The sequence below is a fragment of the Morone saxatilis genome, unplaced genomic scaffold (assembly GCF_004916995.1).
Source record: "Morone saxatilis isolate NCDOM2014 unplaced genomic scaffold, NCSU_SB_2.0 Contig24, whole genome shotgun sequence".
NCBI classification, from domain to species: domain Eukaryota; kingdom Metazoa; phylum Chordata; class Actinopteri; family Moronidae; genus Morone; species Morone saxatilis.
Genome location: NW_023339807.1, coordinates 20,131,340 through 20,157,407, shown reverse-complemented (window position 1 = coordinate 20,157,407; position 26,068 = coordinate 20,131,340). Strand labels below are relative to the sequence as shown.

Sequence of the window (26,068 nt, the reverse complement as noted above, 5' to 3'; positions counted from 1 at the left end):
ATTCCATTTCTGCCAATAGTTCCTCCTAAATGTTACACACTGGACCTTTAAAAAAGGCTTGATTCTTTATGCAGTTAAGGTTTTCCAGGTTTTCTTCCTACTGACATTCAGCCAACATACACTAACTAATGGTCACCTGTTTTTCCTACTTTCCTCCCAGTCATTACCACTTTAGACAGTGATGTGTGTATAGTAAAGTCTGTGGGTTTGTTTCGAACAGTAAGTAGTCTCCTTGTCTTGCTTGCACACTGCTCACTCACACACACACACACACACACACACACTATAATGAACTAGCTGACCGGGTGGCCCTGCTGTCTGTCACACTGACACTGACTTCTTATTTCAAGGTGATTGCCTGGTCCAATTGGGTGCAGCTACTCGCAAACACTCAGTGACCTCAAACAACCTGCTTCCTCCAACATGGTCCAATTATAAAAGTGGCTACACAGTGATTGGCCATAATCACATGTGATAAGCCAGAGAAAAAAGTCTAAGCAAATCCAGCTCAGTATGTAAAATTTCAGACTTGTCTTGCATGATATAATACAACTTCAAACTACTCCACGAATGTTTCTAAATGTAAGATGTTGCTATGCCAATGCTCCTGTCCTGACCTTGGCAAGAATAGATTCCTTTGTACTTTGTGTATCATGAATATAATCTCTTTGCTATGCAGTTTTGAATTGTGGTAGAAATAATAATGCAAGTAAAGCGAAGAATAAGGAGAATGTGAGAAAAGGAGAAGCCCACAGACCATCTGGACAGCTCTTAATTGTTTAACTTGTGCCTCAAGCCCCTTTTAAAAAAAATTATAACAGTAATTGAATGTTTTCTGTACACTAAGATATTATGTTCATTCACTTGAAAAGAAGAACATGCACTGTGATTTTATTTTTCCTAAGATTTAGAAATAGACTGCAGATCTGTTGAAAACATTACTATTGGCCAAAATAGAAATCCTTGTTTGATTTTCATGTACTGTTCTGTCTTTATTTTTGTCTTCATCAGCCACCAAACTGGGACCTGAGGCATTCAGATTTGATGGCGGAGGTGAAGCCACAGCAACCAGGCTAAACGACAGATATTACATCTTGAGACCAGAAGTCATCGAGAGCTACATGTACATGTGGAGACTGACCCATGACCCCAAGTACAGAGAGTGGGGTTGGGAGGCTGTTGAGGTGAGATACAGCAACCAACAGTGTTAATATTTACTGGACTATCCCGAATATCAGACAATCCCACCTGTTTCTGGGGAAAGACACATTATAACCCAGCCCTTAGAGTTCAACCCATTGCATCACTATTTAATCTAATCTCAGGGAAAGTTCCAACAAGACTAGTCTGAAAATCTTCAAAATGCATTTTTCAAAAACAGCTGTTGAAAAATATAGGCTCCTGTTATAATCAGTGTCTGTCTTATATTCAGGCCACTACGGTACTCGTCACAATACTCTTATTGTCTTAGAATTTTTGGCAGCTTCCTCAAGGTACTAAAGAGCTAAATGTAACTAAGGGGGCTTTCACACCTAACCTGTTTGTTAAGGGTGGTGTAAAAGCAGCACAGGCCAACCATATGACTGTAGAACAGCAGATTTATGATTTAGCATTAATGCGGATGCAAATGCAGATGATGCAGGACGACAGTTGCCAAAACTGTTCAAGCAATGAGTTGCCTTTCAGGACCATATTGCTTCATGTTTACAGCTCATGATTCACCTTTGAAAAGTCAGTGTGAACACAAACTGGACCAAATGAAACGAAACATGCTATATATGCACTATTAAAGATGCACTATAAACAAACTTGAGAGACTAGCTAGTCTTGCAACATTAGGGCTACAATCAATCCTAAACTAACACTTAATGTAATGTTATTTATTAACCAGTATTTGCTCTGTTCAATCAGCTGTTCTGCATTTGTAGTGCAACAGCATTTCAGATTTAAAAAAACGGGGAACAAATGTATATTTGGGGTGAATGAGGTAGAAAGAATAATTTAAGTAAGAGATACAGTGCAGTGTAATTTTGTACCCTATACTTCTCTCTTAGTAGTGACTTGGACTCTTGATTTTATAAATTGTACTTACCTATTATGTCAAGGCCCTTTAACACCCTCAATTACCCTCAACCAGCTTCCTTGATATTGTGTGGCACTATACATTAGCTTGTAGATCAAGCAATCCTACTAGTAGAAGGTGAAGGTTATGTAGGGAGCACCATTATTAATGTGGCAATAGACAGGACATTAGCTGTAGTAAACTGTAGAGGGCTGGCATGATAGATTTAGCATTAATTTAGTGCGCACAGAAGTGGAGAGATCAGGCTGACGACTTTGACGGGCCTTTAATTATCGGTCACAAAGGTTGAAAGCAGCGCACAACGCTTCTCTTCATGAACATCAAGCATTAACACGTCGGGGTCTTTGTTAATTAGCACGTATAAGCCAGCCCTTTGTAGCAGGGGTAATAATGTGCTAATCCGCTTGGCTAGCTCAGCCACTCTCCATTAGCCCTTGTCAGATTTAGCATTGCTGGGCTTCAATTGTGAGCCGGCTGAAGGGCTCGACATGTTCCATCATTTACTTTTTCTTTAGGTATACATGGACACAGTGTTGTTGAGTAAAGGATTTTCTCTTTATGCACTACAGTATATCAGAGGAATAGGTAATAGTCTTTTGCTCATATGCTTTGTGATTTTCCTCTGTATAGTTTGTATAATATTTGGTCCTGTCAGTGCAGAAGTGAAAAGGCCACTCTGTGAGAGCTGATTAAATGGGTGAATAAATATACATGAATCAATTAATGAAGTATTATTCATACAATTTGTACAATCAAGCTGGCAACTGCAAGAAGCGGTGTTTACTTTGTCCGGAAAAAAATGTTTTTGAAGCTACATGTACACATTCAAACCTGCCGTCTGTCTCCCATCAGGCCCTGGAGCAGCACTGCAGAGTGGAGTCTGGCTTCTCTGGGATCCGTGATGTTTACACCATGACAGTCAGCCATGATAACATGCAGCAGAGCTTCTTCCTCTCAGAGACACTCAAGTAAGTCCTATTTCTTCACCACATCCCCCTTTGGTAAGGAGAATGTGGGAATGTCACTTTACAATCTGAATGTGTAAATCATCATAGATAGAGAAAATAATATAGGATCCAATGCTGAATGCTGAGCATTCATCTCTGCCCATTATCTGTTCTGTCCATGAAGCACACTCATGATGTGAATGAGACATGAACACTTTCTACTCCAGTGTACAGGAGTCATCTGAGGTGATTTCAATCACACTTTGAATCTGATATTCTTCATTTCACGTGTAAAAGAAACATGGACGGCGAATTGATGCTATTCAGTTAGATGCCTCAATTTTACCTCCTCTCATTTTTGGGTCATTAAGCAACACAAACCATTCAGGGTGCCATGTCGTATCACAGCTAGTAGAGGGTAAAAAGCCTTTTTTCTTGAAGACACAGGCACCAGCAATCATATTCAGGTCAGCAGTCACCAGACAACTCTTAACACAAGACTGTGCCTCACCCAGTGTTATACTGTCTCTAATGTGCATCCACTTTAAAACTGATGTGACTAATCATGACAAAAAAAATCTTAGCAATACTAGATTGAGCTTGCAAAGCATTCTTGCATGATACTTGTGGTGGAAATAATTACATGTGGTCAATGCCATGAAAATGTTCTGGTTAAAGATTAAGACTTGTGTTATTCTAAATAGTTTTTATGTCAAAGAACACAAAATCTATATATAATATAATATAGTATTCATATGTGTGTTTTTTTATTAGTGTATAATCACCTGAATATAAGAATTGTGGTGTTTTTGTTAACTTAAAATTAGACAAGTCCTCTTCCATGGAAGTTGCCATGTTGAACCAACCTTGTTTCTACAGTAGCCCAGAATGAACAAACCAAGCACTGGCTCCAGATAGGGCCTTTTGCATTTTTCGCAGCCACCGTAGTTTCTCCTATATGCTTGGAAGTCTTGTAGCTTGAAAGATTATTACATACATGCATTGTGGTGGTTATTATAAATGTGGGAGAAAATTTAATAATATGCTACATTATACGAGTTGTGTCTTTCAAGCGTGAAAGAGAAACTACGGTAGCTGCCTCTATCTAGAGCCAGTGTTTGGATTGTCCCTTCCGTATGGTGGACTCTAATGGAAGGCAACCTGCGGTGTCTGTAGATATGAATGGCTACAAAAACACAACAATTCCCAGATATTCAGGTTTTTATATACCCGTGAATAGAGCCTCCTAAATGTTACACACTGGACCTTTAAATTAGACTGCTATGACCTGTTCTGTGCCCACCTTGGCATTAAAGATTTTACATAAAAGCCACATAAAAGCGGTAACAAGATTACCCTGTTATCATCTTCCATATTCAGGGACTTCATGTCAAATGCAGACCTAGAAAAACAAATTCACGCTTTTATTTCTAGCATTGACTACTGGAAATGGTCTTTTGGCAGAGCTCCCCAAAAAGACCATAAAAAAAAATCAGCTTATTCAAAATACAGGTCATAAAAAAGTGCAACTCCAACCTTTTGTAACAGCCACAATGTGGAAAAAATCATTACATATTGGGCTCAGGCTATTTATTACAAAATGTGCCAGATTGTTACAGAATGCGGGTGTTATTACATATTAAACATTTGTTGGGGACTATTTTTAGCAGAAAAATATGCCTTGGTGTGGAATTGACTCAAAATAAACTAATACCCATTTTCCTGGTAATGAGGGAACATATCACTCTGCAACAGTGTGGCCCATTGATGTTATTTAAATATACTGGACAACAATGGAGCTCAATGGCACAGAGAAATGTCATGTTTTAGCTACACAAACAATATTTGTCATTATATTTTTTAGTTAGTAAATTTATTGTTGATTTTGTTTTGTTCTTGGGATTTATTGGCTACAAGCGTATCCCTTAATGTGAAGACAGCTGTAATGGATAAATTGGATAAATAAGCTGCCTACCTAGAGAGGTTTACTTCTTGAAGAGACTTCTGGGTGTCTTTGAAGATTTTTTTTTTTTGTCTACCAGAAAAATCCTGTTGAAAAGGATAGTATGTCAGAAACATTTTCTGTAGTACTTTACATACACATCAAAAAGACAGATCAGTTAGAGAAAGCAGGTTATACAGGGAAAACGCTCAGAGTAATTACATGCACTGCAATAGCTGGTTACTGCTAATCCACATATACATGCAGCAAGACAGTAATTAGGTCTCTCCGATGGCTAAAAAATATGGCTAGCTTATTTTAACTTAATTATCTTTCCTTTAATCCCACTGCTGCCACTGCGATACTCTCTCTGTCTTAAGTCTGTCATGTGCATGTGTAAAAAATATGATTAGAAATCTCTTTGTGTTTCGCCTGGACAAATCTAGGGACTGAAATTTGGTTTTGCTTTTACAGATACCATTTGAGAAATCATGTTACCGTAGAAAGCTGACTATAACCTGGTTACCGAATGAAATAGTGCAACATTTTGGAGACTACTGGTACACCAAGTCTCTTAATTGAGAATTAGAAGAGAGGATCAATATTACCCTTGTGTGTGTGCTGAATGTGCGGCTATAGCCAGGAGACGTTTATCCGAGCACAAGGATTAGAAACAAGAGGAAACGACTTGTCTGGCTCTGTCCGAAAAATAAGAAATAAAATTAACCCACCATTACCTCTAAAGCACAGTAATTAACATCTTGTCATCACTGCCTGCCAGCCAAAAAACAGTCCTACACATTAACAAGCTTTAAAGGTGCTGGTAGGTGGACTTTTGATTAGGGATGCACCAATTTATCAGCCGAACATCATTACTGGCCAATATTGGCGTTGTTGTCTGACGGCAAGTAAGATGGAACTCACTGTGAAGCTGTGATCAGTGAATGTTTTTCTGTTGTGTCGGTTATTTCCAACTCTGATACTGGCTAAATAATCGCCTCTGTTTCCCAGCACTGGCACAAATTGCCCACAAATACCAATGTGCTCCATGCAGCAGCACAGATGGTGAGCGGCTGCTCAGCTCTGTGTCTTACATCTTGGATGAGAGGAAAAATAGACTAGAGCTGCAACAACGCAGAGATGCTTAGCTTTATAGCTTTCTTTGTTTCCCTGGCACAAAAGTGCGAATAAATAACAAAGAAAATCTGCGTCGATATAAAACACAGAGTACAGTATGAAAGGATCAGATTTTGATCAGCTTTTACCAATCCATTAAAAAAAATGCCCGAACCAACTGGGGACACTTACTTTTCACAGAGCCAGGCTAGGTGTTCCCGCCAGTTTCCAGTCTTTATGCCAAGCTACACTAACGGATTGGTGGCTGAAGCCTCATATTATTATTATATTATCTTACAGACATGAGAGTGGTATTGATCTTCTTGTCTTACTCTCAGCAAGAAAGTGAATAAGTGCATGCAATTACACTCAATGTGTAGTAATGTCATTGTGTATAAACAGAAAACAGAAGTTGTTTTCACCAAGCCTTGATTTTGATTTAATTAAATGGATGTTTTTTTCCCTGTTTTCTCAGGTATCTGTACCTGCTCTTCTCTGATGATGACCTTCTCCCACTGGAGGACTGGGTCTTCAATACAGAAGCCCATCCGCTGCCCATCGTCCGCAAGACCTGCCTGCAGGACAAAGCAACACAGGATAAGACAGTCTCCATATAAGACTGAAAACCACCAACAATTGAGACAGTTACTGACACATGTGCACACACAGAGTCACAAATATTGCAAACACCAATTCAGTGCAGGTTCAGAGTCATTTCAGGAGCGCGTTATGGACTCTCAATTCCTTTCCAGTAAAGGATGTTGTCGTTTTACGCTGTGATTGTATATCCTTTTGCCGGGCTGACTTCCTGCTGGCACTTCTTTTTTGTGGACAATCAAGACAAACATGACTTTCATGAAAAGAGCACCTTTTTCTTTCCTTCTTTCCTCTGTGAGGAAACCAGTATAACTTGCAGACCCAAATGTATGGGGGGATGGTTGAACTATGGGCCATATTGTTAGAAAGAGAGAGAAACGTATAGTAAACCACTCGAGTTTTGCTCTTTGATTTTGTTGTTTTGTTAATCTTAAGTGACGAATGATTTCCTTATATCTTGTCATTGCATTTTTTCCTTTGTGAGTACACTCTTTGACCAAAGGTTTCTTTGCATTTCTATTCCCCTCTTTTCCAGTAATGTGTTTTTGGTGAGATTTGACAGAAAGTAAAATTTACTATAGGGATGAATTGTAATGACTATTGATTAATGTACAGAAAAACGTGAAGTGATTCTCGAATCCACCTCCAAACTAATGTTGATGTCATGTTTCTTACTGAAACAAGCTTGAATTCAATTTTTTCAAGTTAAGAGGTGTCAGGAAAATGGCAGTGTCTTATGCATCCAGGGACCATTTATCAAAAGACTGATGTTGGGTTGTGTTTCCGCTGTATGCTTGGGTTATTTTGTGAACAGGACAATGCTTTCTCAGTCCTCTCAGCCTTTCAAATCAAAATAACAAATGGAGTACTGTCCGTTCTGTGGTTGTAATACACGCATAAATGAAAAAGAAGCTAGCCAGCTCCAAATGGGTTTTCCTATTTCTGTTGTATTTTTTCTGCTTCACCCTGCCTTTACATGTGAATCCATACGGCTGCCAATACTGATGTTAAAGGCTGTAACCGAGAGCCGACTGCAGAGACGAGATTTCATTTTCACTGTTCTTTTCATCACTGCTGTCCTGCACAGTTGTGGAGCGAATGTGATGTACATACAGATGAAGTGAGTGACCCCTGTATGAGCTTGTCTTGACTTTATTTTGTGATTTTTTCTTTCTTTTCTTTTTTTAAACTTAGGTGGTTATTTTATTTTCTGGGTTCACTTTTGATTTGCTTCCCTCAGGTGTTTCAGTAAAAAAAGAAAAACTAAAACGTTCTGATTTAAAGTCTAGTTATTGCTGATATTAATTATTGTTATTACTTATTCTTACTGTTTGATTTAACTTTCATTGTTGAATATTTTTCAAATACTGATAAAAAAGACCTGTGCAACTTTGTACATTTAAAACAATCAAGGTTGTTGTGTGGTTTTTATTGGGCTTGTTTGTTTACTTATTTGCAAAGTCTAAAAAAAAGAATGTCCTACTTTCTGTGCTACTTGTTTCTCACTAAGTTTTGACTATTTAATATGTACAGCAGGTTGCCACGGTAGGTTTCAGGGAAACAACCTGCAGTGATTAACAAAAAGGAAGGAAAACTCAACTCATTTGCTGCTTACATTTGTTTCGGTATTTGCTTCCAGGAAGTTCATTACAGATATAATTGAAGGGGGATGTCTCAGGGTTGTGTAAAGTTCTAGCAATCATGACAAGAAAAATTACTAATGAGGTTTGGCCATTGCACCTCTCTCACGATGTCAGACAGACAAAGCAAGATTTAATACCACCCTCCCCGAATGACTCGGCTCTACCTGATGTAATCTGAATCCTAATTACAGTGTGATAGCTTGAAGTGATTATTTTCATTTCATGCTTTAAATAGTATCAGAAGGCATTGTTGACATGATTGACATTTGACATAGTAATTTAAAAGATGGTGCTTAAATGTCATGGATCTAGTGACATTAATCTTACCTTAAAAAAAAATGACACAAAGGTGTGAGTTTAAATATTAAATATTAATATTATCTAAACTGAGGCCTGCAGCACTCAGTTACAGTGCAGGGAATATAATCCTCTCAGCTAAGGCATGATATTAAAGAGAAGGGCAAAAGTGAAGGGCACAATTTGTACATGCGAGCCCAGGGACATAAATGGGAGGATCACTGTCCATTTGTCTGCACCTGAGACTGATGGTGAAGAACAAACACTACAGATTATCCCCCTCTTCTCTTGTTTTTTATTTATTTATTTTCCTTTGCTGCCCCGACAAGCCAAGCAGGCCGTCAGAAACAGAAATGTCGGGGCTGCTGTCTGACTTGGTAAGACCTTGTGTCAATGTGTAACAAAGGGGGGAGAGCCGTCACAATCTCTCTGCCACAGTCGTCCTCCAGCTGTCCCGACAAGGGCAGCAGTTTTATAGTGAATAACTGGAATGTCATGGAGATCTGGTTCAAATATTACTTAATTTCAAAACATTTGTGATTCCAGATATCAACGAAACAGAGCAAAGCAGAGTTATGTGTGTTTTTAAAGTACATTGTACTGCAATATATCACCTCTTCACTTGACCTGTTGGCTCCAATGGAGTGTGCCCTGTGAGAATGTGACTGTGATTTGTATTGATTACAGGCTCATGTTGATGATAGAGATACTGCAGTATAGACAATAGCCAGATATTACTTTAATAAAATATATGTAAGGGCTGCACACAGACAAAGATGTTTTCCTACATCTGGAGAACAAGAGTTGCAGGCCAGGGCATCTCTGCAGCACTACAGTACTTGATTATGATGCGGTTTTGTCACACATTTTATCTTGTTGGATATTGCATATTGCGATTTCGATAATATTTTGATTAATCGTGCTGCCCTAATATAAATTTTCTGCAACTTACATGTCTAATATTAGGAAAATAAAATGTCAGTGTGATAAGAGATATAGAACTAGCATACACTTCAACTGACATTTCAACTGCACACACTTAGCCGAAGACAGTTCAACTATCACCTATTTCCACTTCAACTGACATTTCAACTGCATTCATCAAGAACTCTACCAGATAGTTCACCTGCATGCAGATCTTACATGTAAAATGACATTTCACCTGCTTTCATATCTTTCCCATCTTTCATTTCAACTATTTTCCAGTGCTGAAGTTTCACTGCTTACACTTTAACTGACATCATCTACCATACTGTGAGAAAGTGACTATGATTTACATTAATTACAGCCTACTGTAGATTTTGCAGTTCCTTTTGTACTATATAGTTACTTTTGATAAAAAGTAGAGATCACTTAATGCTCCATTAATATGCTGTTCATTTTCTGTGACTTACAGTGTATCTGACATTAGTAAAACAATATGCCATGATAGCAGATAATATAAATACTAGCCAGCTTTGTTTACACTTCAGACATTTTTAAGTGTTTACATACAAACTGACATTTCACAATTCAGCTACTTTCAACATTTTAATGTCAATTGACATTTGAACTGCTTTCGTGTCTTACTCTTCAACTTACATTTGGACCTTTTTCAGTTTCCTTATTAAATGAAATTTCAAGTGCTTTCATCACTTTCACTAAAAACTTAAACTACTTTCACATGTCAAATTCCAACTGTTTTCCTCAACTTACGGTTCAGCTGCTTCCGGCAATCGCAGCTGAACTCCTTTCATTGCTTACACTCCAATGCTTACCTCTTTACATTGTTACAATGATTTAAAAGCACTAAGGATGGAGTCAACATGTTAAGACATTTAAATTATTTCAGATATTTTAATTGCACATTTTCAGGGCGAGCACACTTAAATGGTCCTCAGAAACGTTGCCATTTCTAGTTTACATACAATAAAATGTGATAAATGATCTCTTCTCTTGACATTATACTGTGAGAATGTGACTATGATTTAAATTACTGATAATGATTTTTCTTTTTCTTGTCTTTTTTTGGTACTACAACGTAAAGAGGCTATAGATGAACACAGAAGAAAACTAAAGGTTCTTTTAAAATGTAGATTTTCAGTGACATACACCATATCTGATATTAGGAAAAGAAAATGCCAGAGCACAAATAACAGATAATACAGACACAAGTCAGCTTTTATTCGTCTTCTCCGATGACAAAAACAGTGAAGTGACAGGTTCAGTCTCCTGATCCTCTATCCTAAACCCTCATACCAACACCTTTGAATGAAATCAAAGAGTTTCTTAGATGTATTCTGGGACAACAATGTCCTCTCCTGCAGTTCTCAAATAAACAAAACAAACACATCTCGCAATCTCACCTGAAATGTCACTATCTGACATGGAAAAGTTTTGAAGTTAGTGAATAACTTCAAAAATAATTTAGTGAGTTGGACATCTCATGCCTGCAGCAATTCTGTCACCCTTTTTAAAAGGTACTGAACATCTCATTTTGTGGAATGAGGCCCTTCAGATTAAGACTTAGTTTTAAACTCCCGTTTCCTCCACCTTCTGTTCTTTTCCTCCCTCTCAGGTCTTGTCAGCACACTTTCATGGTTTGTTAAACATAGTTATTTTCTCTTAGGCTTCTTGGTAAGAAGGAAGGAAAGGGAGACTATATGGAAGGATGTGCAGGATTGTTCATGCCTTGTTACTCTGTAAAACGGAGGGTGAAGTACCTGACTGTAATTGTGCACAGAAAAATATCTTTTAGTGCAGTTTTCATGGTCGGTTTAGATAGGAAAGAAACAGTTTTGCTGCATACTTGTTGAACTACCACTGTACCATCATTAGCTGACATTGGGAAATACAGGGAAAGGGAAATTTGATGCCACTCTCAAGCCTGTACTGTAGCAACCACCAGCAGCTAGTTAGCTCATTTTAGCACAAAGACTGGAAAAAGATAGACTGACTGTCCAATTGTAACAAAATCTACCTACCAGAGTTGCTCTGGAGTTCACAGATTACCCCTATATTTAGTTTGTTTAATCTCTGCAACTATCTGCAGTCTTGTCGTTGGTGTGAGGTTGCCAGACAACCAGAGACTTTACAGAGTAACAAAATCAGTCCCTATATACTATTGTTCACTATATACTGGCCACCATTTTATTATATCATATTTATTATATTCAGAGTAAGTAACAACCAAAAATTATAGAAATCATGAGCAATTATGGTGATTAATAGGTGTCTCAAATCTCAATGTATTGCTCACTACTGAAACTGTTTTAACTATTGACTGTTTATTATATAGGGAGAAATGACTGAGGGAGTGATATCAGACACAGCCATATAATCTGACACATAAACCCTCATTAATATTTTGTAATATTTACATTCAGACAGTCTGTTTCAAGTCTTTAAACTAAGCTAAGCTACCTGGCTACTTGTTGTAACTTCATCTTTACAGTGCTGCACAGACATGAGAGGCATAAATCTTTTGATCTAACTCTAAACAAGAGAGCAGTTTTTTATGTAAGGGCTACAATTAATGATCATTTCCATTATCAATTAATTTGTCAGTTATTTTTACTCTAAATTGATTATTCTATCCATAAAAGCGTATTAAATGTCAGAAAATAATGACCTTCAAATTTAGCATTTTGTCTGACTAATAGTTCAAGACCCAAGGACATTCAATTTACAACAACAAAAAAGCAAAGCAGCAAATGTTCACATTTCACAGCCTGGAGACAGTGAAAATGTGTTGTTTAACCTCAATAAAGGTCTTAAATGATTCAACTATCAAAACTGTTGTTGTGGATTCACTACTTGATGAATAGGCTAAATGTTGCAGCTTTATTATACAATTAATCGATATACCAGAACTACAGACAATGCAGATCATGTTATTCAAACTCAGTTAAAAATGCTGAAACCAAAAAAAAGTATGTCGTTATCTGAAACTGGAAAAGGATGCTGCAGGAAAGGTACGAGGAGCTCATTGCTGCACAATTTCCCATCTCCCACATTTGTGATTACCCTACTTGTGACTCCTGTCAGGACAGCGAGATATGAATGAATTTGTTCACACACAATGAACTGAAATTGGAATTCTTTGCATTAATCTCTATTCTAGAAATCATTCATGAATTCAATTTTGTCAATGTTTTCAGGGAAATTACAGCCTGAGGGTTGCTTTGGAACAAACTACAATAGCTCTCTTAGATGCAGACAAATTGTTTGGAGGGGCGGGGAGAGAACCTGAAAAGCAGCAAAGATGATGCAGATGCATTTGTAAGTGGAGAGATACTGTATTTAGCATGACAGACTTTCAGTCAGAGTATGGTTTCCTATAACATTCTTGACTTTGAAAAGTTTACACTCTGGAAAGTGAATAACAGTGAGAATATTTTCAGCTTTCTTGGACAGACAAGAAAGTAGTGTTAAGTACATTTGATGAGCACAGAGACAAAGAGAGATGACTGGATAGCACTAAGACAAAACCCATGCTGCTTTGTTCCCTGCCACTATCCAATTTTATGATTAATAAAACTTTAATGTGATTATTAACTAGATTCTGATTTAGTGAAATGATACTATTTAGTCCAGCCATGCTGTCATATATTACATTATACATTATACATTCTAATTAGATGACTAATAGTAATGCTTGAAGCCTGTCTTTACAGTCATGAATCTTGGTAGTCATCATCAAATATTTCTCTAAATGCTGAGTGACTAAGTGAGAGAATGAGTCTTAGCATTATGTTTTTGGCATAACTGGCTGTCTGATGTTATGTCAAGTCTCAGTGTGTATATGGTGTGTGTTTCTGTACATAGATTCACCCATGTGTGCATTAAACAGATGCCTCAACCCTCAACACAGTACAGCACAGCTCCAGAATGTGCTTGTCAGAACATCCTGTGCTACTCTGCACTGCCAGCACTTGAAGGTCCGCCAGGCCGGCCTCATCTGCTGCCCCAACACCTTGTTAGCGCCCGGAAGGGAACACAACTGCATAATCAGCTGCTAATACTTCTAAAAATAACCCAGGCAGCTCAGGGGTCAGAAGTAGGAAGGCGGAGAATCGACAGGTAGACGGCATGCATATATACACAACCACACCATACTGTAATGTTGGTTTGTTGTATTTGGCAGCTTCATGCTTACGTTTTCTTCCATGAAGGTCACACCAGAGGTTTCTACACAAAGCAAGCAAGTGTTGATGAAACTGCTTTTCAAGCTAGGTTTTAATGTAATAAAACCCTATATACTTCTGCATCGAATCAAAGCCATGGGTACAGCGTATGTCCGTACCCCTGCCGTAGCCTGATGTGCACCTCTGCAGAAATGTAACGCAACAACTGTGATTGGTCCACTTGGTGTGTGTGTGTATGTGTGCATTGTCTGAAAATTGAAAGCGACTCATGCAAAAACCAGATCAGTTAATAATGCTGTTTGAGAATCCCTCTTCAAACAATATCAGACAAGTGTGTCCTCATGCACACACAGACAAAGAGGCACACATGAGACGCTGCCTCGCTGCGTGTCATGCTCTTGTCTGTCCCCACGTATTCCCTCGTCCTTTTCGTTTCACAGGAGGCGGGGAGAAAAACACGAGACAGATTGAGGAGAGAGACGAGGGAGAGTTTTAGTTTCAGTCGAAACTCAACACAGTGGCATAAAAACTCCTCCACCAAGTTTTGGCAGTGCTATTTGCAGAGCAACATACACATATCAGTGCAAAATAATAAACAGTGTAGGTAACTAGGGTAGGCCACGTAGCGTGAGCCACGCTAGCGGGACTCTGTGAGGTTGAACTTATGCACTGTGGTGCTTTAAAGTAAATGCTAACATCAGCATGATAACATGCTTGTGAATAACAATTAATGACAAAAATGACAAAAATACAAACATGCTAATGTTTAGCAGGTATAATGTTTACCATGTCAGCATAACATCTGCTGATTAGCACTAAACACAAAGAACAGCTGAGGCTAATTGAAATGTCATTAGTTTATCAGATATTTTGGACATAAACCATAATATTGGACAATTCCATTTTTTGCCCAGGTTAACTGCGCTATATGACAAGTCAGGGGAATCAAACTTATTACAATTAATCTTGAGCGGGGCATGAATGTCTGCATCAAATTATGGCAATGGCAATCCATCCGATCCATCTATTAATGAGACATTTCCCTCAAAACCACAAATGTTGCAAAATGCCAGTCTATCTTAAAGATGATCATTCTTCTGATTCTTCCTCTGGGCAGAATATCTGTACCAAATTTAATGACAATACATCAAATAGTTATTTGATGTACTTTTAGATATTTAGCTAAAAGAGTCAACCTCATGTTGGTGCTAGGGGAAGAGTCAGAGGATCATTAATATCTTCAGGGGACCACGAATGTCTGACAGACCAACAAGTGGCTAAAACAACACTATAAATTCATGCTGCAATAACTGACTTGCAAATAATTAGATTTGCTAAAATAATTACACAGGTTAAGAAGTCAGTGACAAGACACCTGGTGTGACAGCTTACAGGCTCCTGTAGACAAGTCTCCCTAATTCTTTCTCCCTTTGAAATTTATTTTTGATTGGGTGATGACAAAGTATGATTGTGTTTCCAAAGACCAACATGCAATGCACAAACAGAGGAGCAACTTACAGCTGAGGAAAGTTAAAACAAATAGCAGATGGAGATTAGACAGCTTCAGAAAGCTTGAGAAAATCAAAAAAACAAAACATTTTTCTCACTCTGTGTCACATTTAAATGGCAGCAGTTCCATAAAGTTGTAGTTTGCTGCTCAGAATACACCTTTATAACCATTTTCTGTATGAAACAAAAAATTACAACAATTTCTTGTAACTGCTACAACAGGCCACTTCAATGAATTGTATATAGTACATATAATACTGAAATGTATTGAACTCAAGAGACAGGCGGTAAATGGGCTGTATGTCCAGTATGTGGCTGTAATGTGAAGTAGGTCGCACTTTAAAGACCATTGGTTTAGAAAATGTACAAAGTATGTGCAGATATATTTAAGTTGTTATTATTTGAAGTAAAATAAGTATGACAAGGTAAGGACATTAATATTTTACAATACTTGTAATACTCAGTGATAAATTGCTGTATTTTAAAGCACCCCTGCTGATTTTGCTGCCTCTACAGTGTGATTGTTCTGTAGTGGCCCATCCTCCTTGTCAATTAAGTGTTTTAACGTTCAAAGGCTTTGAGGAGCCTCACAAGTGGAGTAATTTAACCCAGAATTCTGATGAAAGCTAATGCTAATTGTTATGGTTCCCACTGTTATAAATATTCATTTGTCAACACGGTCTAGCGTCTGTGACACACCACTTACTGCTCTCTGCAGAGATTTACGGCTTTGAAGATGCCAGGATTTGTTAGGAGCTCTAATTTTTTTACCATAGTAGTTGAAATGAGGGTATACGTTAATCTTTTCACTGAGATACTACATTGACTTAAGCTAATTAACAAACCCTGTTTTTATTGTGGGGTTTGGCCAGTGGGGCATTGCAGTGGAGGTTGAAATGGTGGACAGTATTCACGGTGAGGTCTGTGGATTATTGTGAGTATCTGGCACATTGTACTGGAACAAAAGCTCTGCTGAGTTTCCCATGTTTTGATCCTCTGAGCCCCGTGAATGAAATTCCATTTTTCTCAATTGCACTGGGGTGGCAGCAGAAATCTCAAAACCAAAAGTATCTGCATGGCTTGATACCACTGGGGGTAAAGTTTTGTGATTTCAGTAAACTAACCCTTTAAGGAGACATTTTAATAAAATGTGGCATGCTTGTGCTGGCCTCAGAATTGCTAGGACTTGGCAAATGAGTTGTGATAGGGTTGGATTTTGCATCCCCGCTAACGTGCCATTTTAGTAAGCTACAGGTACACAAAACATGTCACAGGAGAGTTCATCCCGGGTGTCTAAGTGGGTACTACGCTGCTTTAAAACACATTCGGGCAAATAAAGTTTAAGCAGGTAAAGTTTTATAACAACTATGATTGATAATTGCACATATGGAATAATACCGGCTTACACTGCAGCACAGGTGTGCAGCTATTGTTTTTGCTTTAATCATTATGCTCTGAAGGCGGAGGAATGTTTGTTTAGTTTTTGTGTTTTTGAAGCAAGTCCAATCTATTGTTCAGAAACCGGCATTTAGGATTTTGACTGCATCTCAATTTTATGTCTTTTGATTCCCAAGAGATAGAGACCCTCACAATTTGATGCTATCTAGAATACAAAAGCTGTTTACAGGATATTTTATTCAAGCATTCTTAGAGAAGCAGTAGTTTACTTGACAGTGTAGACAACATTTTTTAAGTTTTCAGTTGTGCTCATTTCATTTTCTTTACTGTTAGTTTGGAATACTGAGATGTTTTTTCTGGGTGCCAATCAAAATATAAGTGAACTTACTGAAAGTTTTTCCAATTTAGTCGTGTTTTATATACACATTTAAACACTGGAACCAATTGGGAGACTGTCTGAACTCTAAAAGCAGGAAAATGTATACAAAGAGTTCAGCAAAGTCCCAAAACTCCACAATTTACCTGAAGTCCACTCAGGCAATAAATGCAGGTCATAAACAATAATCTCATGCAGTTCCCAAAACAACAATTCTATCATTTCTGCTCCAAAAACTGGACGACTCCTCGACCACTGAAGCTGACAAATTCATGACTGTGGTCTCAGGCAGCTCTTCACAACCTCTTTTTATTGCATTTCTTTAAAGGTCAGATAAATTCACACCTGTGAGCTTCCCAAAACTACACTAATCTTTTCCACTATAACATCTGCATCCCCAATATTGCTTCATAAAGGCATGGAAAAGATATCTCTCAGTTTTTAAATAGATATTTTGTGGACGCAAACATTATCATGACTGTCCTTTTTCCTCTGCACATCTTTACCACTACAGGGGGCCCAAATTCCTCCAGGAACAGTGAGGCCTGGCTGGCAGTGCCAGGACCACACTGGGTATGCCCAGAGTGGGCCACAGGCAACGGGCATCACGCCAACCTACACTGAGCCTCCAAGCTGTCTGCACTCCCTCATTGCTGTGGCAGTATGATGAAAGAAATACATTTACATTAATCATGTTGCCATGCTTCTCCAAGGACTCTCCCTTGTCGTTGTCCCTGTCTCCTGCAAAAAAAAAAGACATCGCTAATTAGGCATAGATTTTTTGTGAGCAGAAAAGATTCAACCGGAGCTATTTTAAAGTTTGTGGCTGTTAATAGGCTGCTCTCCCCAGAAAAAACACCAACTGTAGGTGATTAATTTCAGTCACAAAAGGAGAGAGAAAAGTAGTACTGCCAGTACAGCTTTAAAGGTGGACTACTGCAGCAGTAGCAATAGTGGTACTGTAGTAGTGCTACTGTAAGTTTTCCTCAGATCAGATGTTATGACAAAATATTACCCTAAATTTAGTACTAGGGCTGCAACTAATGATTATTTTCATTATTTATTAGTCTATCAGTTTCTCAAATAATGATTCACTTGACGCCAAACAGATCGCACCGTTCCACCTGGCGTCTTGTGTGAACAACTAATTTGACTGACATGGGAGCTGAAATGAAAAGGGAGCATTTAAAACATTTCTCTGTTTCACTTTGTGTCTGGTGAACCTGGGGGGGCTTTTATTGCCTTTATTGTATAGTGAAAGCCAAAGTCAGACAGGAAATGGGGGCAGAGAGAGAGGGGATGACACACAGTAAAGGGCCGCAGGTCAGATTTGAACCCGGGCCGCTGCAGCAACACCGTACATGGGTCACCAGCTCTACTGACTGAGCTAACTGAGCACCCAATATTTGGTCATTTTAAATCCATGTTTCCATAATGGGAAAACTAGTCTCTAAATGTCTAGATTTTCCTAGACATGTGGGAACCCTACAAACATAATATTGTTTATTAATTAGAGCTACCAAATGACTGGACTGGGGGAAGATTTTGAGCTGAGGATTGCCAGAGGGACCATCAGCACTATAAAACACAGCTACATAATGAACTTATCTTGTGCATCCACCAAACAGGCATTATAGGATTTTAATGTTGGCATAATCCTTTGATCATTATCATAACAGCCTGAGTGTAGCAGAGAGTTTATCCTCCTGCAGATCTGAAATCAAAGCTGCAGTTTGATATTTTTGTATGATTTTTAAATGATTAGGGCTATCCTCTGGACTTACATGGTTGTAGAAGACCATACAGTTAGTTACTAACAGCTAGTTACTAATTACTAGGTTTTTGGTTTAATTTCACCTATTTGCTTTTGTTGTGGAGCATGTATGCAATAGCTTTGTGTGGGACTCTTCTTTGCACTATATTCAGTGGTGTGTTAGCAAAATGACAATAGTTTGAAACATACTAGGCATATGGATGGGCAGAGGTTAGGTGGAAGGAGTGGTACTTTTAATTAAATGATTAAGAGTAACTCTGCCGACTCAAACATCCTTTGGTTCCAGCTTCTCAAATGTGAGGCTTCATACTGCAGCGGTGGAAATTAAATATCTTTGGACTTTGGATGGTTGGACAAAAAAGATTTTTTGAAGGGGTCACCTTCATCTCTGAGAAATTGTTATGGACATTTCTTCACTATTATTTGACATTTCTTAGACAGGTCAAACTTGACTAAAAATGACTAAATTCAAGATGACTACAGCGGCTGTTTTCTTTCAAGGATGAAACTTCAGCATAAACCTTTCAAGTCTACGAGGGGCAAGTGACTGATAATCAAAAGTCTCTGAAAGGAGTATTGAATTAAAATAGAGGGGTATGCAAAAAAGACCTTCAAATCAGGCAGTAAATTGCAAGCAGACATAATATTGAAGGCGTATCCTAATCTTAGCCAAGCTCCTTTTGCAAAGGCAGATGGTAATTATCAGACTTAGAGTTGACTGACAACTTGGCTCTGTTAGTTTCCACACTAGATGCGACTGAAGTCTTCAGTATGTTTAAAACATGTTCTCAATTAGACTGACAGGCAACCAACTGGCTGTTCCCCACACAAACAAGGTTTACAACACTATAACACGTTTAATATTGGAGCTGACCATTAGAAGTATATGAATGTCTACGTTCACACTGCAAGCCTTGGCGCTCAATTTAGATTTTTTGCTCAAATTTGACTGTTGACATTATTTTTTAATGTGGTTCATATCTGTCCACACAATATTTTATTATTTTATTATATTATTTATAGCCATATATTTTTTGTCAAAGCCACAGGGAGCCACTGGAAATGGGCTAAAGAGCCGCATGTGACTCCGGAGCCACAGTTTGCCTACCCTTGGTTTAGAGTGATATCAAAGTCACATGAATTTTGATACGACTGCTCACACTGAAACCACATTGCAGAAAATCAGACCTGTATCTTATTGGACCACATATAAAAGTTGCCCGAATCTGAATTGAAAAGATCAGATTCCATGTAATTTGTGCTGTTCACACAGTCAAGAAGAAATCAGATCCGAGTCACAAATGAGCAAAGAAAATCAGATAGGGGTCACTTTAGACTGCAGTTCTGATTGCACCCTTTATGTCCACTTGGAGTAGAGCACATTTAGCAATGAAGCGACATGCCAATGGAAGGAATCATGTTGGATTCCGAAATGCAATTTGAGCACAGTCTGCAAATGTGAGTCACCGTTTTCCTAGAAAGGCCTAGAAATCCTACCAATGGCCAGGGCTAGCAGGGTGAATCATTTTTTTAAATCTCTCAGGCTAGCAAACTATTAATTACTGGATATCCAGAGAAGACAGAAGCTGAACTATTAACTAGCATTATATGCAAAAGCCCAAAACAAAATTATCTATACATATGTATGTACTCACTTTTAGTTCTCTATTATGGTTTTTAATGTTCCATATTTTTATCTCTTGGATTTCCCACCCTTTAGCCTACACATTGTCGATTTGCTGTGAAATCCTTGATTAATATTGCAAGCCTGTAGGGTCAGAAGTGGATGTGCAGTTGGACATAATACCTACAGAGAACTTTGTCACATCAATTTCATTTTCACAGTCACGAACAATACGCAAGTCTAATTATCCATGTTGTCTGCAGAGAGTGTGCAATGACACTCCAAGTTCATGTCTCTCTTCAGGAGGAAGGCAAAAATATTACTGTTTATTCTGAATCAGAAAATACAATTATTTTGATGACTATCAGCCCACGCTCACATCTTGCTAATTGCCCATGAAGTCATTTCCATAAATAATAGCTGCTGTTTATTACAGGGGTCCCATCTGTCACACAGGAGTAATCAAATGAGCACAGTGACTTTGAGTAATGGCACTTAAGGGGCTTATATTGCAATACTCCACCATGAAATAAATGAAGTGCAATTCTGCAGTTCATAACACACCTATCATTTCAACAGGTAAAATATTCCCTTTAGTTCAGGCTCATATCAAACATCAAGGTAGAGAATAAGAACACCTTACACTAGAGTTATAATAACATCATCCTTATAGTGAAGCATGGAGTAAGGATCATCATAATCTAGTCGTTTTGCTGCCTCTGGTTCCTGAACAACCAGTACACATTGAGAAAATAATGTACTCAAACATGTAAAAAAATGTTTTACAAGTTAAAGTTTAAGGGTATCTGTCATATGATTCTTTATAAAAGTTGGGAGTAACACAAAAATGTCCCTGAAGGCAGTGAAAGATTTAACCACAAAATGGCTTAGACATTAGGAAAGTAATGTTTCAGTTAAGGTCAATCTTGGCCTCAAATCAATGGATTCTGTGACATTAACTGAAAAAAAGCCATTTGTGAAAGACATTGTGAGGAAATTGTCAAATTCCTCCTGGCCAATGTGAAGACAAAGGGTTTACTTTATTTTTTCCAGGCAAATAATTCAGTAAATAGCTTGTCCATTATTGTGACATTGGAATATCAGACCACATTTTATGACAAAATTATGCAAAAAATGCACTGAAATCCCAGGGGTTCACTTACTATTTCTTGGCACAGTACACCACTCTACTTAGTATTAGCACAGAGGTACCCAAAATACTGCTTCTAGGATAGCTTGGTCTGGACAGTCTCAAATATGATATTTAGCAGAGTCAATTAAGCAATTTTATGCTCCATTTGACTGCTGACCATAATGTCCTCCACTGTTTTCCGCTTCAGTACCTGCTGTGTCTCTCTAATCTTTATAGAGTGTTTGATTTAATATTGGCGTACTGGCAAATGACTGTTCTCAATATTGCAGAGTTCAATAAGCTTTCAAGTTGAGATAATGGTCTATTTGAATTTCTTCAGACTGAAGAAAACATTTAAAAAGGACTGAAGTACAGAAAAATCTTAAGTGTTCTAAGTGACTGAAAACATAATTAAGAATGGTGATTACATTCAACTAATTAAAATTAAATTATAGTCCTTGATGACATCCAAATTCAATAGATAAACTCGTACGGAAGTGTCAGTGGTTTGTGGCTTTGTTGATATTAGGAAATTAGGATGTCAGCAAAAGCCTGACTCTTTTAGTCTAGCATCGATTTACAGAGTGTGCATATGTTTACCGTTTCAGCTGTGCTTCTATGGCTCAATCATTGATTTCTGTTCACATAACACACTCTTTGACTACTGTAGTATTATCTAGTTTGTGGTCCTAAAACATTACTGCACAATTTTGCTGCTGGTAGGGTCTCTTGGGTTTCATGACATGACGCTGTTAGCTGCCTAATTGAGCTTAAGACGCATGACATGGAGGTTTTACTTTTGATGAGATGCTGCCTTGGGCCGAGAGACACTTAATTATATCTGGATAAACAAATCAAATTCTAATACTGTTCCCTGATGATAAGCACTTAGCAATTAAACTACTGTAGTGACTTGTGGTGTGCCAGCACAGTCACTTACATAGCAAGTATCTCTTAGACACTGCTGGCTTTACCTGCTAAACAGTATATTTTGCTGTTCGCCATCTTAAAAGGTGGGGTCAGACACTCTGGGGAAATTTGCTGAGTTTATTTTTTATCGATACATCAATGTTTCAACCTCAGCCAAAAAATAACATTTTGGCTTTTGAGCACTTTCCCTTAGGGTTTTTTTTCATCCACAAATGTGAATGAAACAGGTGGATGGAAATGCATATATTGTATCTACCAGAAAGGTTTAAAAATATACAGGTAACACTATAGGTGACATGGAAAAGTGATGTTTTTACATGAACCTGCCCAAGCCCCCGCAAGGAACATTGAAATAGACATTTTAGTTAAAGCCCATCTATGGCCTGTGTAGAGCAAAATACAGTATACAGTATCAATCTTAAAATATAAACACATTTTCTTCATAACATTTGTATATAATTGTGTAAAATCCTTACTTACTTTTTGTTAAAACACCATGATGTGTAATTCCTCTGATATCTGTCACAAACCAATCAGTATTGTCTGAGAAATTAATGAATTAAAGTGTGAGATGAACACACAAAACAAACAAACGAGTCCCATCTGAACATGTGGATGGACAGTGTGGCACTTCAGTCAACTAGAAGACAAAATGGTATTATTGGGAACTTGAGTTGAAAGTTGATGTTTGTGTTGATATTGTTTTCTTCTTGGCTGTTGCAGACTGATGGAAGTTTTAACCCTGACATGTCATCTATCACCTGTGATACTGTGGAGATTGCTGGCGTGTGAGAGTACCGCCTCAGAAGAAAGAGTGAAGGCAACAACACTCCTTCATCACAATAATGATAGAGACCTAACTTAAGATGAAAAAAAAAAAAAAAATCAGGAATGAAAGATTGAGTCTACACTCCGACACTCTAATCATCGCAAAGGGTGTTTACCTTCACCACAAGGATCAATATTTCGACCCCCACTGGTCTTTGTAAGGATGAAATGATGATTAATGGTGTCATTTGTAACATTAGTGTCCAGTGCAGAGACTGGGTTTCCTCCCATGCTGAATTCCTTAATTAATCTCCTTCCTCTCATCTCTTCTATTTCCTTTCCTTAATCACTGTCCTTATTTCACTCATTTGTCCCATGTGACTGTTTGAATAACTGAATAGTTTTGATTGCTCATCTGCAACTAGTTTATTAGATAGTATGATAATTCCTCCCAGCTAAGATCACAAGTTAATCATTTTTAAATTTGGATTATTATGATTTACAGAAATGTGTTAAAAGGAATACTGGCTACCAATATGGTTTTAATGTAGGTTTTCTAGCAATTTTCCTTTTTTGCATTGTTTGGTTGTGGCTTTTTGCCTGGTTACTGTTGTTTGTTGGTTGTTTTCTTGCTGATTGCTGTTGTTTGTTGTTTTGTTTGTTGTCTGATTGCTGCTGTTTGTTGTTGGTTGGCTATTGTTGTTTGTTGGAAACAGCAGCACACATAGATGCAAAGGCCAGCAACTCCTTCAAACTTTGTATATACATATGTATAACTGTATTATTTCTTTTTATGATACGCTATTCTAATATAAATGTATAAATTAAATAAATAAATGATCTGTTATGTTCTACGTGTGTGGCATGAAGGGACTGCACACTTTCATTTCATTGTACAACCTTGTTGTATAATTTTAAATAATCCTGATCCTTCTTGGTTGGTGGTTGTTATTTGGTTCAACATTTCCCATTATGCTCAATTACCCAGGCACAGTCTAATTTGCCACAGTTTCTAAATGAACCAAAAATAATTTTACTTCTCTCACATTGTCTTTTCCAACGTTCCAAGCATCTCTCACTCCCAGTACAAGTATCTGTGATCGATTTTTCCCCTCGCTGTAACCCTCTTGTACGGTCTAGTGACAATCGAAGAGAGAGAGAGAGAGAGCGAGAGAGAGAGAGGTTCTCTGACGCAGAGATGGTGGATATTTTACAAGCACAATAAGCCTCTTCCACACACAGCTCCCCTGCTGTTGTGAAAAACTGAATCAAAAAGAGGCGGAGCAGGGCAAGACGGCGTGTGAGAGAGACCATAGTAGGTGTGTGTGTATGTGTGTGTGCAAGAGTACTGAAGGGAAAAGCAAGGTGAACAGATTAAAGTGGTTTGTGAGTTAAGTAGTGAATTAGGTAAATAAGAAAATAAGCTACTAGAAGTGGGATAATGTAGCCTATTGTTTATTTCAAATAGACAGGTACTCTGTCATCCTGTGGGAAACACTGTGGTTGCTTTTGCTTGTTGTTGGTTGGGTGTTGTTTGGTTGGCTGTTTGTTGTCGCTTTTTGAGCAGCTAGGGCTGCAACTGACTTGATGATTTCAATTATCAATTGTTGTGATTATACTCTTGCTCTATAAAATCTCAGTAACAGTGAAAAAATGCACTTCACGTTGATGTCTTCAAATTGCTAAAATTGCATTTAGTCTTACACAAAGATATTCTATTTACTAAAATGTAAGACAATTAAAAGCAGCAAGTGTTCACATTTGAAAAGCTGGAAAATACAAATATTTGGTTTATTTTTGCTTGAAAATGATGGTTCATAGTTCAAATGGAGATCCTCTAACTTTACTGTGTTTGATTTTTTTCTCCGTCTTTGTTGGTCACACACAAATATTCAAGTATGACTTCTCTACCAAAAGTATTTCAATTTTGGAGTCTATGTTCAAAAATGTAACATCAGACAAAGGGAATACAGTAAACAAAGTCAGACTTAAACCAAAAGAATACCACAGTAACAGCACTAGTTTGTAATTAGTAATCAGAAGATCTCTTTCAGTTTATTTATATCTAGGTTGCAAAAAGACTTGTCATGCACATGCATACTGTAGAAAAGGAATCAAAAATAATGAACAATAAATGGGTAATCTGCAATCAGATACTTATTACAAAGATCTGATTTCCTCTGGACATGAGACTTCTAGGAAAACATTAAGATGAAAGAGTTTGCCAAGAACCCAATTTCAGCATCAAGGGACAAGATGAAAGAAGCCCAGGAGGAGCAGCTGTATTGTGCTTTTGACTTTTGATTTCTGCCTGCATCTCTTTCTCTTAGTCTTCTACTTCTCCTTTCTCGCCTTTTCTCATCTTTCCTACAACTAAACATTGTAACTCTAACAGACATACTAACCACAGTCGGGTCCACCGAGGCTACAGTATGCTCTCTCCTTTGAAGGAAGGTAGGCATTCACAGTCAAGGTTGCTTTTATATATATATATACATATATATATATATATATATATATATACATATATATATATATGCATTTAGAAATTGGGTGTGTTCAGAAGGCACACAAAGTGTATTTTAGAGACAGTCAATTGCATACTGTACAAAATCAATGAAAAGTTGAAATGGAGGTGCAGACTAGCGATTTACTCTGAACCTGTAGGAGAGTCTGAGGAAATGAGATTTTGGACTATTGGAGTTCCTGGTAAATTTTAACCTTGTCTGAGGCACAATCAGCACCCACAGTTGGTGTATGTAAGCTAGCTAGAACTGATTTGTCTGTTTGTGGCAAATAGTCACAG

The 26,068-nt window shown here is 37.8% G+C and overlaps 1 protein-coding gene across 1 annotated transcript in view; it reads left to right on the top strand.

Annotated features, from left to right (window-relative positions):
- The window catches only part of LOC118336335 (mannosyl-oligosaccharide 1,2-alpha-mannosidase IA), a 185,451-nt gene extending 177,366 nt beyond the window's left edge, over positions 1 to 8,085 (top strand). Inside the window, exons 10-12 of the mRNA XM_035672961.1 lie at positions 1,012 to 1,184; positions 2,936 to 3,051; positions 6,564 to 8,085. Coding sequence (XP_035528854.1) covers positions 1,012 to 1,184; positions 2,936 to 3,051; positions 6,564 to 6,705 — 431 coding nt within the window. The 3' untranslated portion in view covers positions 6,706 to 8,085. The remainder of the gene's footprint in view (positions 1 to 1,011; positions 1,185 to 2,935; positions 3,052 to 6,563) is intronic.
- Positions 8,086 to 26,068: the final 17,983 nt, after the last annotated feature.